We start from the raw sequence: 12,745 nt of genomic DNA on the forward strand, positions 1-12,745 counted from the left end.
TATGGTCAATGTCACTTTTATTATAGTTAATTTACAATCCACATTTGCCATTACAGTCAAGCTTATTCAGAGAAATAAGCCAAAATTATAAGGGCAAGAGACTGTAACTACACTCTGGGTATCTATCAAACTACAGAAGCTGATGATATAAACTGGCAGTTTTCAAGATTACCTGGTCAAGCCATAACTAAATCAGTTAAATCTACTGAGCACTTCCTCTTGCAGTTTGTATTAGGTGCTTAAACACAAACAATTTCATTCATTAAATTCTAAAAATACATATTTAATTCTCATTCACAGAGTTCTTGGCACAGTTGAATTTTGATGTTCCTGTTGTCTTTCTTTCAGTCCCAAAAGCTCTGTTTTAAGTTCTCCAGGTTTGGGTGGAATTTCAGGTATTCTCTATAAAATACAAAAACAAAATATACAGATAACCGTGCTTTTTTACACTGTGAATGTGACCTGAAAAACATCAAAGAAAGTAAAAAGTAAAAAAGAACAAAAGCCCCCTGCCACTCAATGATAAATATTATGAGGACCTGCTGTTGACCTAAGTTACTTTCTAGCCCTCTGTTAACAGCTATCAGCATGGCTACAGCTTAAGTACTAAAGGACTCACAGAAAGTTTGCATCAATATTAATTGACAGGCCACAAATTTGAACAAGGTTTCCCACACTGGGAAATTCTTTCCTGCACTATTTACTGACCTCTCTAACACGCCTAGCCAGAAAACAGGTATCAGGAATCAATTCCTTTGTTAAGAAACAGTGCCTACTATGTGCAAAGCATAAAGCAGTAGGCAAAAAAAATTACAACACTGCCTTCAAGAAAAGTGACTTCTCAAATTGGTAACAGCTTTAGTAAGACAATTCACAAACCATGGTATGGTTTAAATATTGGTATTGTATCGTTAAGTGAAAGTGAAGTTGCTCAGTTGTGTCCAACTCTTTGCGACCCCGTGGACTGTAGCCCACCGGGCTCCTCCATCCATGGGATTCTCCAGGCAAGAATACTGGAGTGGGTTGCCATTTCCTTCTCCAGGGGATCTTCCCGACCCAGGGATCGAACTTAGGTCTCCTGCATTGCAGGCAGACGCTTTAACCTCTGAGCCACCAGGGAAGCCCATAGTATCGTTTAAATACCACCTATTTAAATATTCAATACCTTTGGTATAGCCACAAAGTTGCACATCCACCACTATAATAAATTTAGAGAACATTTCATCACCCCAAAAAGAAACCCCAAACCCATTAGCAGCTGTCCGCATTTCCACACAACCCTCGCACCACCACCACCATCATCAAGCCACTGCCCTGTCTATAGGCACGCCTCTTCTGAACATTTCATATAAATGTATCACACAACATGTGGTCTTTCATGACTAGTTTTTTTCACTTAGCATGTTTCCAAGATTCATCCATATTGTCACCTATATCAATACTTCCTTTTAGGACCAAAAAATAACTCCATTGTATTTATTTATTTATCCACTCACCATGTATCCATTTATTTACATGGATACAAATAAATGTATCCATTTATTTATCCACGCACCAATTAATGGATATTTATTTGGATTGTTTCCACTGTTTGGCTAAAGTGACAATTCAACTTTGATTAAAATAAAGCACTTATTTACATAGAAATACATAACCAATTTTAATATGATTTTGGCATCAAAAGTTAGGAATGTTGGCACAGGTCCTAAATAGCAGTCTTTGTATATATGGCTATTTCTGGAGACAGCCAAAAATAAATGCTTTAACAAGGAACTCTGCTCAATAGTATATGGCAGCCCTGATGGGAGAGGGGTTTGGGGGAGAATGGATACATGTAGATGTATGGTTGAGTCCCTCTGCTGTCCACCTGAAACTATCACATTGTTAACTGGCTACACTCCAAAACAAAATTAATTAAGATGTCAAAAAAAGAAAATATCATAGTAAGTGGTGTAGAGAAAGGCTTTCAATATTTTAATTCAGAAATGTAAAATTCAAAATGTCTAAAGTGCACTTTACTTAAAATGACTCAGGATGAAAAAAAATTATGATCAACAACAAAAAAAAACAGTGCTTTAAAATGAGTCCAGAGACTGTCTTTTGACCTACTATGCCTCCAATAGTAAACAGATGACAAGTTAAGAAAAACAGAACAAGTAAAGTAATGCCGGGGAGAAGGAAATGCAAAAGGGAAGCCTGAGGAGAAAACACTCAATTCCAGGACAGAACACTGCCTTGAGTCTTTGAATCTGCTCCTGGACTGGATGATTAGGAAAAGGTCCCCTTAAAGCAGCAGTCCCAAACCTTTCTGGCACCAGGGACTGATTGTGTAGAAGACAATTTTTCCACAGCTCAGGGGTGGGGGGTGGGGGAGATGATTTCGGGATGATTTCAGCACATTATATTTATTGTGCACTTAATTTCTTAATCGAATGCTGCTGCTGATCTGACAGGAGGTACCGGTCCAAAGCCTGGAGCTCAGGGACAACTGCCTTAGAGCTTCTGCCCTAAGACAGCACTGAGCACAAGCCCCAGGCAGCCCTCCTGGTCTCCTCTGCTCTGAAATGCACCCCGACTTCTAGCTGTATAGGCTGAAAGCCTACTGCAAAGGCTGGTGATAGTTACAACAGTGACAATAACTGCTGGAACAATGCCAACAGACACAGATAAAAGAACATAAATCCCTTAGGTGTCAGCAAAGCCAACAGCCTCCTATACACAGCCTGCCAGCCCTGGCCATCAAGTCCCTACAGAGGTCCCCCACTGCTGATGTCACCACCCAGTCAGGATGAGGTGGCCTGGGACATGTCAATATGCCCCTTCTAGAGATTTCTGTCCCATGCCACCTCCTCCCAAGGTCCAGGCAGCTGCTGGTAACAACCCTTGAACGTTCTCGCTGACAAGATGGGAGAATGAGGGGTTAATTCCCAGGCATTCCTCTCTTTGTGAAACCTGTTTGATGTCTATTCCTGCACAAGCTAAAGATCAAACAAACTGCATTTCTGTGGAAGGTTCTTACCCCTTTACTAACTATCCTTGATGATTCCCTAAAATTCAAGAGAAGCCGTCTAAAGTGGTAAGAAAGAGCTACTGCCGCATTGTTTGCACAAAACCTAGATACCAACTAAATGTCCACAGAGAATTGAGTAAATAATATATGGAATATCTATATTATGAAATACTATTCAATGACCAGAAAGAAAAAAAGCTATCAATATAAACAAATCTATCCATACAGTCGTTAACCAAAACAAGGAATCCACAGAGAAACATGTATATGAGTTTATCTTTATATGAGGAAAAAGCACCCCACAAACTCTGTGTGTGTGTGTAAATCTGGAAGAATATGCCAACCAACAAATGGCAGTTAACTGGGGAGTAGACTGGAGACAGGGAGTCGTCAGTGGGGGAGGTTTTCCCTTTTAGTCTGTGTGCTATACTAAGTTGCTTTCAGTCGTGTCCAACTCTTTGCAACCTTATGGACTGTAACCCACCAGGCTCCTTGGTCCATGGAACTCTCCAGGTAAGAATACTGGAGTAGGTTGCCATGCCCTCCTCTAGGGAATCCTCCCAACCCAGGTCTCCTGTATCTCCTGCACGGCAGGTGGATTCTTTACCACTGAGCCACCAGGGAAGCCCATTCACATCCATAGCATAAAACACCAAGCACATTCCTGTAGTTATTTGCACTGTACTTCCTTGCCTTCATCTGCCCAGGACCGTAACTCCTCAGAAGTATCTCTAGTTGTCAGTTCTAATCCAAAGAATGCTTATTAAATTCCTCCCTCCTTTGAAGGCCTACATTCATTCCTTCACTCAACAAATATTCACTGGGCATCTACTACACTCTAAGATCTTTTCTAGATGATTGAGACAGGAGAGCAAACCAGACAGGCACAGCCTCCCCGCCCTGGAAATTATACTCTAGTGGAAGAAACAAAGAACAAGTAAAGAGACAAATGAATAAGATTACTGCAAATTGTGACAAGTGCTCTATCCGAAACGAAGGACTACGATGGAATTCTTTGGGGAATTCTTTGGGGGCCATACAAAGAACACTCATTGCTGGAGGAGATCAGATCTGAGCAGAGACTTTAAAGTTCTGAAGAAGTAAACCAAAACAAAATCTGGGGGAAAAAAAGGCATTCCAAGAAGAAAAAAAGCAGGACCCTGAGGTAAGGACAGGCTTGATGAATTGGAGAAACAGCAAGGAAGTGTGTGTGGCTGCAACAGAGGGAACAAAGAAAGAGGAGAAGATAAGGTCAGTGGCAGGCAAGTGACAGACCCAGTAAAACCTCAAAACTGCGTAGACTGTTTTAAGAGCAGGCCATGTATTGCTCTAATGGCCACGAGATGCCACTGTAAGGTTTTAGGCCCCAGGCAGATGCAATCCTAATTTCAACATCACTTTTGCAGAGTTCCAAAGAATAGCAAGGAGAGATAAGAAAGCCTTCCTAAGTGATCAACACAAAAAAAGAGAGGAAAACAATAGAATGGGAAAGACTACAGATCTCTTCAAGAAAATTAAGAGCTACCAAGGGAACATTTCATGCAAAGATGGGCTCAATAAAGGACAGAAATGGTACGGACCTAACAGAAGCAGAAGATATTAAGAAGAGGTGGCAAGAATACACAAAAGAACTATACAAAAAATATCTTAATGACTCAGATAACCACAGTGGTGTGATCACTCACCTAGAGCCACACATCCTGGAGTCCGAAGTCAAGTGGGCCTTAGGAAACATCACTACGAACAAAGCTAGTGGAGGTGATGGAATTCCAGCTGAGCTATTTCAAATCCTAAAAGATGACGCTGTGAAAGTGCTGCACTCAATATGTCAGCAAATTTGGAAAACTTAGCAGGGGCCACAGGATTGGAAAAGGTCAGTTTTCATTCCAATCCCAAAGAAAGGCAATGCCAAAGAGTGTTTAAACTACCGCACAATTGCACTCATCTCACATGCTAGAAATGCTCAAAATTCTCCAAGCCAGGCTTCAACAGTACATGAACCGAGAACTTCCAGATATTCAAGCTGGATTTAGAAAAGGCAGAGGAACCAGACATCAAATTGCCAACATCCACTGGATCATAGAAAAAGCAAATGAGTTCCAGAAAAACATTGACTTCTGCTTTATTGACTATGCCAAAACCTTTGACTGTGTGGATCACAACAAACTGTGGAAAATTCTTCAAGACATGGGAATACCAGACCACCTGACCTGCCTCCTAAGAAATCTGTATGCAGGTCAAGAAGCAACAGTTAGAACCAGGCATGGAACAATGGACTGGTTCCAAATTGGGAAAGGAATATGTCAAGGCTGGATATTGTCACCCCGCTTATTTAACTCATACGCAGAGTACAACATGTGAAATGCAGGGCTGAAGCACAAACTGGAATCAAGACTGCCGGGAGAAACATCAATAACCTCAGATACGCAGAGGACACCACCCTTACAGCAGAAAGCAAAGAGGAGAGCGAAAGTGAGGAGAGATGAAAGTGAAAGAGGAGAGCGAAAAAGTTGGCTTAAAGCTCAACATTCAAACAACTCAGATTATGGTATCCAGTCCCATTACTTCATGGCAAACAGATGGGGAAACAATGGAAACAGTGACAGACTTTATTTTCTTGGGCTCCAAAATCACTGCAGATAGTGACTGCAGCCATGAAATTAAGACACTTGCTCCTTGGAAGAAAAGCTATGACCAACCTAGCCAGCATATTAAAAAGCAGAGACATAACTTTGCTGACAAAGGTCTGTCTGGTCAAAGCTATGGTTTTTCCAATAGTCATGTATGGATGTGAGAGTTGGACTATAAAGAAAGCTGAGCACCAAAGAATTGATGCTTTCGAACTGTGGTGCTGGAGAAGACTCTTGAGAGTCCCTTAGACTGCAAGGAGATCAGTCAATCCTAAAGGAAATCAGTCCTGAATATTTATTAGGAAGGACTGATGCTGAAGCTGAAACTCCGATACACTGGCCACCTGATGCAAAGAACTCACTCACTGGAAAAGACCCTAATGCTGGGAAAGATTGAAGGTAGGAGGAGAAGGGGATGACAGAGGATGAGATGGTTGGATGGCATCACCACTTGATGGACATGAGTTTGAGCAAGCTCCTGGAGTTAGTGATGGGCATTCGGGAAGACTGAATGCAGCAGTCCATGGGGTCGCAAAGAGTTGGACATGACTGAGCCACTGAACTGAACTTTGCCGCTGTGAAAATGAAGTGGTCCAGAAGCGAGGCGCAAGGACTCTCCGGCACTCACCAGGTCTGGTCGGTAGTACCTATGCACCACCTCGGCGCCGGCGCACATGGCCAGGAGGCTGGCAGCGAACATTTTCAGGTAAGACGACCAAGACACACCCGCGGGCATCTTCGCAGAGCTGGACGGGGAGGGAAAGCAGCCGGTGTTAGAAGGTCCTGAATAAGCCGTGAGAGGAAACGAGCCCGACTGCAGCGCAGCTGCGGAGTCAAAACACCTGGGACTTCAATTATGAAGAGGGCGCTGGGCGCACGAACGCCCCCTAGAGGCGGAAGACCAGCCCTCCACAGGTTCGGAGTGTGGGGACCCGTCCTTCGGCGTTCAAAGGCGGCCCTAGCCGAGCGAGCGGAAGGCCGCAGGGGGTGGTTCCGCACCAGATGGTTTGCCGCGCCCCTGGAACTCCAGGGAGGAGAGGGACTACAGACCGCACTGCCCAGCCTACACGTGTGCCCCGGGGGAGACTATACCGCCTGCTGCACGGGCGCTCGGCAGCGGGTCAGAGGACGGCGGAAGGGCGCTGGGGAGCCGGACGGGTGGCCGCGGGCCGGACCGAAAGTGCGGGGGATAAGAGCTGCGCCGGACCGGAAAGCGGTGTCACTGCCGGCGCGGGAACGTAACCCGGACGGAAGTGGGGCTTTCGGCCTGAGCATGCGCCTTCTCTCCCCACCCCCGCCCCCTCCCCCACCCCCCGGGACCCCAGGATCTGGGCGCTCTCATCATTTTCTTTACAAATGAATTTTCCTTGCAGATGTCGAGTCTTGAGCTGAGCTCTGGCTGGATTGTTGCATCGTGTGTGCTTTCCCACGCACAAAGGAGGTTGCTCCCGTTTCTACCTTTCACCAGCGGGTGGAGAATCGCATACTGAGCCATGCGTGCTTAGATGAGGCCACTCTGGAGCAAATGAAGTTAAAAAGCATTCTCTCATGTTCCCTGTGAAGGAAAGTTACACGCTCAAAATAGCCTGGAGTTAAAACTCCCCTCTGGGTCCTCCCCACCATTCTATGCAAAACAGAACTCTCTCACCGGAAGGGAAAAAAATGGACATTAAGGTTGATTACACCCAGCTCCCAGCCGGTCCCAGTCTCTGGCTGATCTCCAGAATTCCTTGCCCCAGCCGGTTAAGAGATAACTAGCCCGAACAACCTTGGAGAAGAACAGGCCCCCTTAAGACAGTAAATGTCCACATATATGCCTATGTATACTTACTCATTTCTTGGGTTAGTGCAGCAGCTCACTAATCTCACCTCATTAAAGGTGATCTGTTCTTGTACAGTGCCCCTCTCGTTCTTTTTCCGAACCTTACCTCCTCTAACTCCCTTACCCTGCACATCGTTTGTTACCTGAAACAGAGCCACACCCAGACAGCTATGACATTGTGCTGTGCTGCCACTGGAAAAATGGAAGAATGAAATCAACATTCAGCCTATGTGTTTTTAAGATTGTGTTTTGCAGACAAAGTAAACAAACTTATGGTTACCAAAAGAGGAAAGGGGTGGGAAGGACGGATAAATTGGGAGTTTGGGATTAACAGACACTACTATACATAAAATAGATAAACAGCAGGGACCTACTGTCCTACTGTATACCCCAGGGAACTATATTCAATATCTTGTAATAACCTATAATGGGAAAGATTCTGAAAAAGAATATATATTCTATATATTTGAGTTTATCTGAATCAGTTTGCTGTACACCTGAAACTAACACAACACTATAAATCAAGTAAATTTCAAGTAAAACAAAAGATTGTGTTTTGTTTCATTAAGCAAAAGGTTAATGAAAGACAATCCAAACAACCTTCTATGTATAATATATATCATGATACAGTCACATTTTTAAAAACAAGTTTATGGTGGTATATTTGACATTCCATAAACTGCACGTATTTAAAGTATACAATTTCGATGAGATCTGACATACTTGTACACCTGTGAAACCATTACGAGGATCAAGATTATGAACACATCCGCCACCTTTAAAAGTTTCTTTGCACTTCTAATTCTGCCCACACAGCCTCATTTCTTAGGAAACAGTTGATCTTATTTTCTGTCACTACAGACTTGTTTGCACTTTCCAGAATGTTAAAGAAATGGAGTCATACAGAATGTACTATTTTTGGCCTGGCTTATTTCATGCAGCACAATTATTTTGAGATTCATCCACACTGTTGCATGTATCAGTTGACTCTTTTGTATTGCTGAGCATGTTTATACGACGATTGGCTTATCCATTCACCTTTGGTGGGCATGTGGGTTGTTTCCAGTTTGGGGCTAAAATGAATAAAAACTGCTCTGAACAGTGAAGAGTGCCAGAAAAACGTGTACAGATCTATGAATATATGTTTCCACTTTTTGCATACATTCCTAGGTGTAGAATGGCTGCAGCCAAGGTGGGTATGTTGTTGTTGTTGCTAAGTCACTTCAGTCGTGTCCGACTCTGTGCGACCCCATAGACGGCAGCCCACCAGGCTCCCCCGTCCCTGGGATTCTCCAGGCAAGAACACTGGAGTGGGTTGCCATTTCCTTCTCCAATGCAGGAAAGTGAAAAGTGAAAGTGAAGTCGCACAGTCGTGTCTGACCCTCAGCGACCCCATGGACTGCAGCCTTCTTGGCTCCTCCATCCATGGGATTTTCCAGGCAAGAGTACTGGAGTGGGATGCCATTGCCTTCTCCTGGGTATGTAGCTTAACTTTTTAAGAAATTGCCAAACTGTTTTCCAAAGTAGTTATATGATTGTACATTCCCATCAACAGTGTATGAGAGTTCTAGTTTCTCCACATACTCTTCAATACAGTGTAGCACTCTTTTCAAATTTTAGATATTCTAATAGGTGGGTAATGGTATCTCATGAATAATCATGCTGAGAACCATTTGGGGAAGTGTAAGTTCAAGTCTTTTGCACATTTTAAAATTGGGTTTTTTAAATTATGAGTTTTGAATCTTCTTTATACATTATGGATCACTTCACTTCAGTTGCTCAGTCCTGTCCGACTCTGCAACCCCATGGTCTGCAGCACGCCAGGCTACCCTGTCCAACACCAACTCCCGGAGCTTGCTCAAACTCATGTGCATCAAGTCAGTGATGCCATCCAACCATCTTATTCTCTGTCGTCCCGTTCTCCTCCTGCCTTCAATCTTTCCCAACATCAGGTCTTTTCCATTGAGTCAGTTCTTTGCATCAAGTGGCCAAAATATTGTAATATTATAAACTAATAGTGTACTTATAGTATTGGAGCTATAAGATGGATCTGATCTACAAATACTTTTTCCCAGTCTATACTTTGACTTTTCTTAATAACCTTTTGAAAAGCAGAAGTTTTAAATTTTAATGAAGTCCCATTTCCATTTTTCTCTTTAATGGGTCATGCTTTGCTGTTATATCTAAGAAATTCAACCCAAGGTCATAGATTTTCTCTTGTATTTTCTCCTAGAAGTTTTATAGATTTAGGATTTACAGTAGGTCTATGATCCATTTTGAGCAAAACATTTTGTATGGTGCGAGGTGTGGGCCCAAGTTTTGTTCTGTTTGCATGTGTGTGCTTAGTCACTCCAGTCCTGTCCAACTCTTTGCGACCCCATGGACTGTAGCCCACCAGGCTCCTCTGTCTGTGAGATTTTCTAGGCAAGAAAACTGGAGTGGGTGGCAGTGCCCTCCTCCAGGGGATCTTCCCGACCCAGGGTTCAAACCAGAGTCTTTTGCACTGCAGGCAGATCACCACTGAGCCACCTGGGAAGCCTGTATGCATACGGCTGTCCAGTTGTTCTAGCACCATTTGCTGAAAAGACGCTAATGCTTTCTCCACGGAATTGCCTTTGTACCTTTGTGGAAAATCTGATTAATTCTCTATGTATGTGTCTTTCTGCACTCTATCTTTTTCCATTGTGATACCACACTATCTTGATTACTGTTGCCTTATAATAAAAACCAGGTAGTGTAGTCCTCCAGTTTTTTCTTTTTGCTATATTCACTATTTTGTTCTATTTTTTTTAGATTACACGTATAAGTGATATTATACAGTTCTTTCTTTATAAAGAATGTTTTGGTTATTCTAGATCTTTGAGTTTCTGTATGACTTAGAATCATCTCAATTTCTACAATAAAGGCTGTAATGATTTTGATTGTCATAATATTGAATCTGTAATCATCTTGACAATATTGTCTTCTGATCTATGAATACAACGTATCTCTCCACTTATTTCGGTCTTACTTAATTTATCTCAGCAATATTTTTTTAATTTTGGGGAAATGTTTTTTACCAGATTTATCCCTAAGTATTTCATATTTTTGGTATTATTGTGAATGGTGTTTTTCTGATGATTTGTTGGTAGTATATGGAGTACAACTGATTGTCCTATATTGATCTTTTATCCTACAACTTTAACAAAGCAGATTTCTTTCCATAATGTGAGTGGGCCTTATTCAATCAGTTGATGGCTTGAACAGAGCAAGAAGGAATTCTCAAGAAGATGGCCTTCAGATTTGAACTGGAGCCTTGGCTCTTCCTGTTCTTCAGCCTGATAGCCTTCAAATTTGACCTGTGACATCTGTTCAAGAGTTTCCTCCTGAGAATTTTAAGGATTAATACACAGAAAGCACTTAAAGCAGTGCACAGTACAGTCAGTAAACGTATGCTGCTGTAAGTTCTACCATCATCATTACCACTGTTATCAATATAACTGCTGTCTTTAGTACCCATTCACCCTGCAAGACCCCCCCTATTCCACAGCGACACTGCACATTTAATCTTCCTCTTTAACACCTGTCAACAGGGTCAAGTAATAATTTGTAAACCTCAGTTCAAAGTAAAAATGCAGGCCCCTGTTAAATGAATAATTTCAAGATGTCAGTAGCAGAACAGTTAAGTCAATTATGGGGCCCTATTCAACTATTCGGGCCTCCCTAGTGGCTCAGTGGTAAAGAATCCACCTGCTAATGCTAATGGGTTCAATCCCTGGCTCAGGAAGATCTCCTGAAGAAGGAAATGGCAACCCACTCTAGTGTTCTTGCCTGGAAAATCTCGTGGATAGAGGAGCCTGGCCGGCTACAGTCCATGGGGTCATAAAAGAGCTGGTCACAACTTAGCAGCTAGACAACAATAAATTCAACCACACAGATCACACACCCATAAAGCTAGCCCTGCCTGCCAGCATCAGAGATGATTCCTATACAAGATGATAGCTTCCTACTTCTTGAGCTTCCCATTAAAAACCTGCACTTCTACTTAATTTCCACAATATTCTCACCTAATTCAGACATTTACAAATATATTCAGGATGGGAAACTTCCTGGTGGTTTACAAGTTAGGACTCGCATTCCCACTGCAGGGGGTATAGGTTCCATCCCCATGGGGGAGATAAGATCCCACATGCTGTGGCAGCCAAAAAAAAAAATACAAGAATACCTTAAGAGATGTTGCTTTAAACCTTCTCCAGAACAGTTAGCAAACCCAGAGAGAAAAAGAGGATGGGCTGTTGCTGTTTTAGTCACTCAACAGATAGTCACTGAATACCGCCCATAACTCAGATTCTGAGTGATTATCTACCAATAAGCAGAATATTCATGTAAGTTCTGAAGAGTTTAAAAATGTTCGAAGTTTCACTTAAGCAATTCATAATACAAATCAAAATTTCTGTATTTACTCATGAAAGCCCTTTTCTGAACCCTAGAATGAAGAAGACAGAAACAGCAGAGCTTCCACCATTTCCCAGCTCGTATATTAATCAATGAGTGACAAAAACCCTGCTGTAAACCACTGAGATTTTGGACTCATCTAGTACGACAGCATAACCTATGGAAAGCTAATACAGCAGCCAAGTCTCCCATCATGCAAACTAGAGAAACAGCAAAGCCTATTTTCATGCAGAGTTAATGAAGTCCTTATACAAAAACCAGTGATAACTTGAGAACTAATGAAACAAACACGAGGGGCAAAGTCATCAAGAAATGAAGGGTTAGCCCAGAAGGTTGAAAGGAGGAAGTCATACTTGAATGCCATCTACTCTCATAGACTTCGAACTTTTATATTTCTATACAATGGAAGTAAAGCAGAGAACAGCTCAGGTAAAGTTTCATTTTACAAAACCCTTTTACAATCACCGTCATTTCACATATTGAGACCCAATATGGTACAGTGCCCAGGAGTCCCACGTTTTCTGACTGTAAAGTCGCTTCTTTTTCTTACATCACAGTAATTACTTGGTAATTAATGCAAAGCACTTTTTTAATCATAATAAAATGATGGATGGAAAAGCCCGGATAGTTCTAACAAGCATAAAAGCCGCACCTAAACAGCGCCGAGGACTTCAACTCGCAAGCACCCCCCTACCCGGGCATCACCGAACAGTCAGGCAGGACAAAAGCTTACGTCAGCAGAGTGCTTCCCCTCCCAGACTTTTTATCCTCCACCCTTCCCGAAAGGCCAACTGGCAACCAGAAGAACCAACGAGAGGAGCGCGAACGTAACTGGATGGCTGGGCATCA

At 42.6% G+C, this 12,745-nt stretch overlaps 2 protein-coding genes and 1 long non-coding RNA gene across 10 annotated transcripts; 2 read left to right on the forward strand and 1 right to left on the reverse strand.

Annotated features, from left to right (window-relative positions):
* On the reverse strand, nt 1–12,728 carry UQCC6 (ubiquinol-cytochrome c reductase complex assembly factor 6). Of its 8 annotated transcripts, none has more exons than XM_086401074.1 (5): nt 12,549–12,696; nt 7,472–7,654; nt 7,099–7,195; nt 6,269–6,386; nt 1–402 (listed from the first exon to the last, which is right to left on the reverse strand). In XM_086401074.1, exons 2-5 carry the CDS (start codon nt 7,473–7,475, stop codon nt 295–297), a joined length of 327 nt encoding a protein of 108 aa, XP_086257200.1. In that variant the 5' UTR covers nt 7,476–7,654; nt 12,549–12,696; the 3' UTR covers nt 1–294. The 8 variants fall into 8 exon arrangements, with proteins under 8 accessions (XP_086257200.1, XP_086257199.1, XP_086257203.1 ...); XM_086401073.1 differs by lacking the exon at nt 7,472–7,654 and adding an exon at nt 7,289–7,408 and having other exon boundaries at nt 12,549–12,649; XM_086401077.1 differs by having other exon boundaries at nt 7,606–7,654; nt 12,549–12,627.
* On the forward strand, nt 6,373–7,535 carry LOC147372341 (uncharacterized). The gene is made up of 2 exons (XM_086401072.1): nt 6,373–6,893; nt 7,014–7,535. Exons 1-2 carry the CDS (start codon nt 6,497–6,499, stop codon nt 7,025–7,027), a joined length of 411 nt encoding a protein of 136 aa, XP_086257198.1. The 5' UTR covers nt 6,373–6,496; the 3' UTR covers nt 7,028–7,535.
* On the forward strand, nt 8,802–10,489 carry LOC147372342 (uncharacterized). The gene is made up of 2 exons (XR_015164007.1): nt 8,802–8,940; nt 9,972–10,489. It is a non-coding gene; the product is annotated as an uncharacterized LOC147372342 (long non-coding RNA).
* Nucleotides 12,729–12,745: the final 17 nt, after the last annotated feature.

Source organism: Bos grunniens, chromosome 5 (genome assembly GCF_055505025.1).
Source record: "Bos grunniens cultivar Pamir isolate PY7600 chromosome 5, Bosgru_T2T1.0, whole genome shotgun sequence".
Taxonomy (NCBI): Eukaryota; Metazoa; Chordata; class Mammalia; order Artiodactyla; family Bovidae; genus Bos; species Bos grunniens.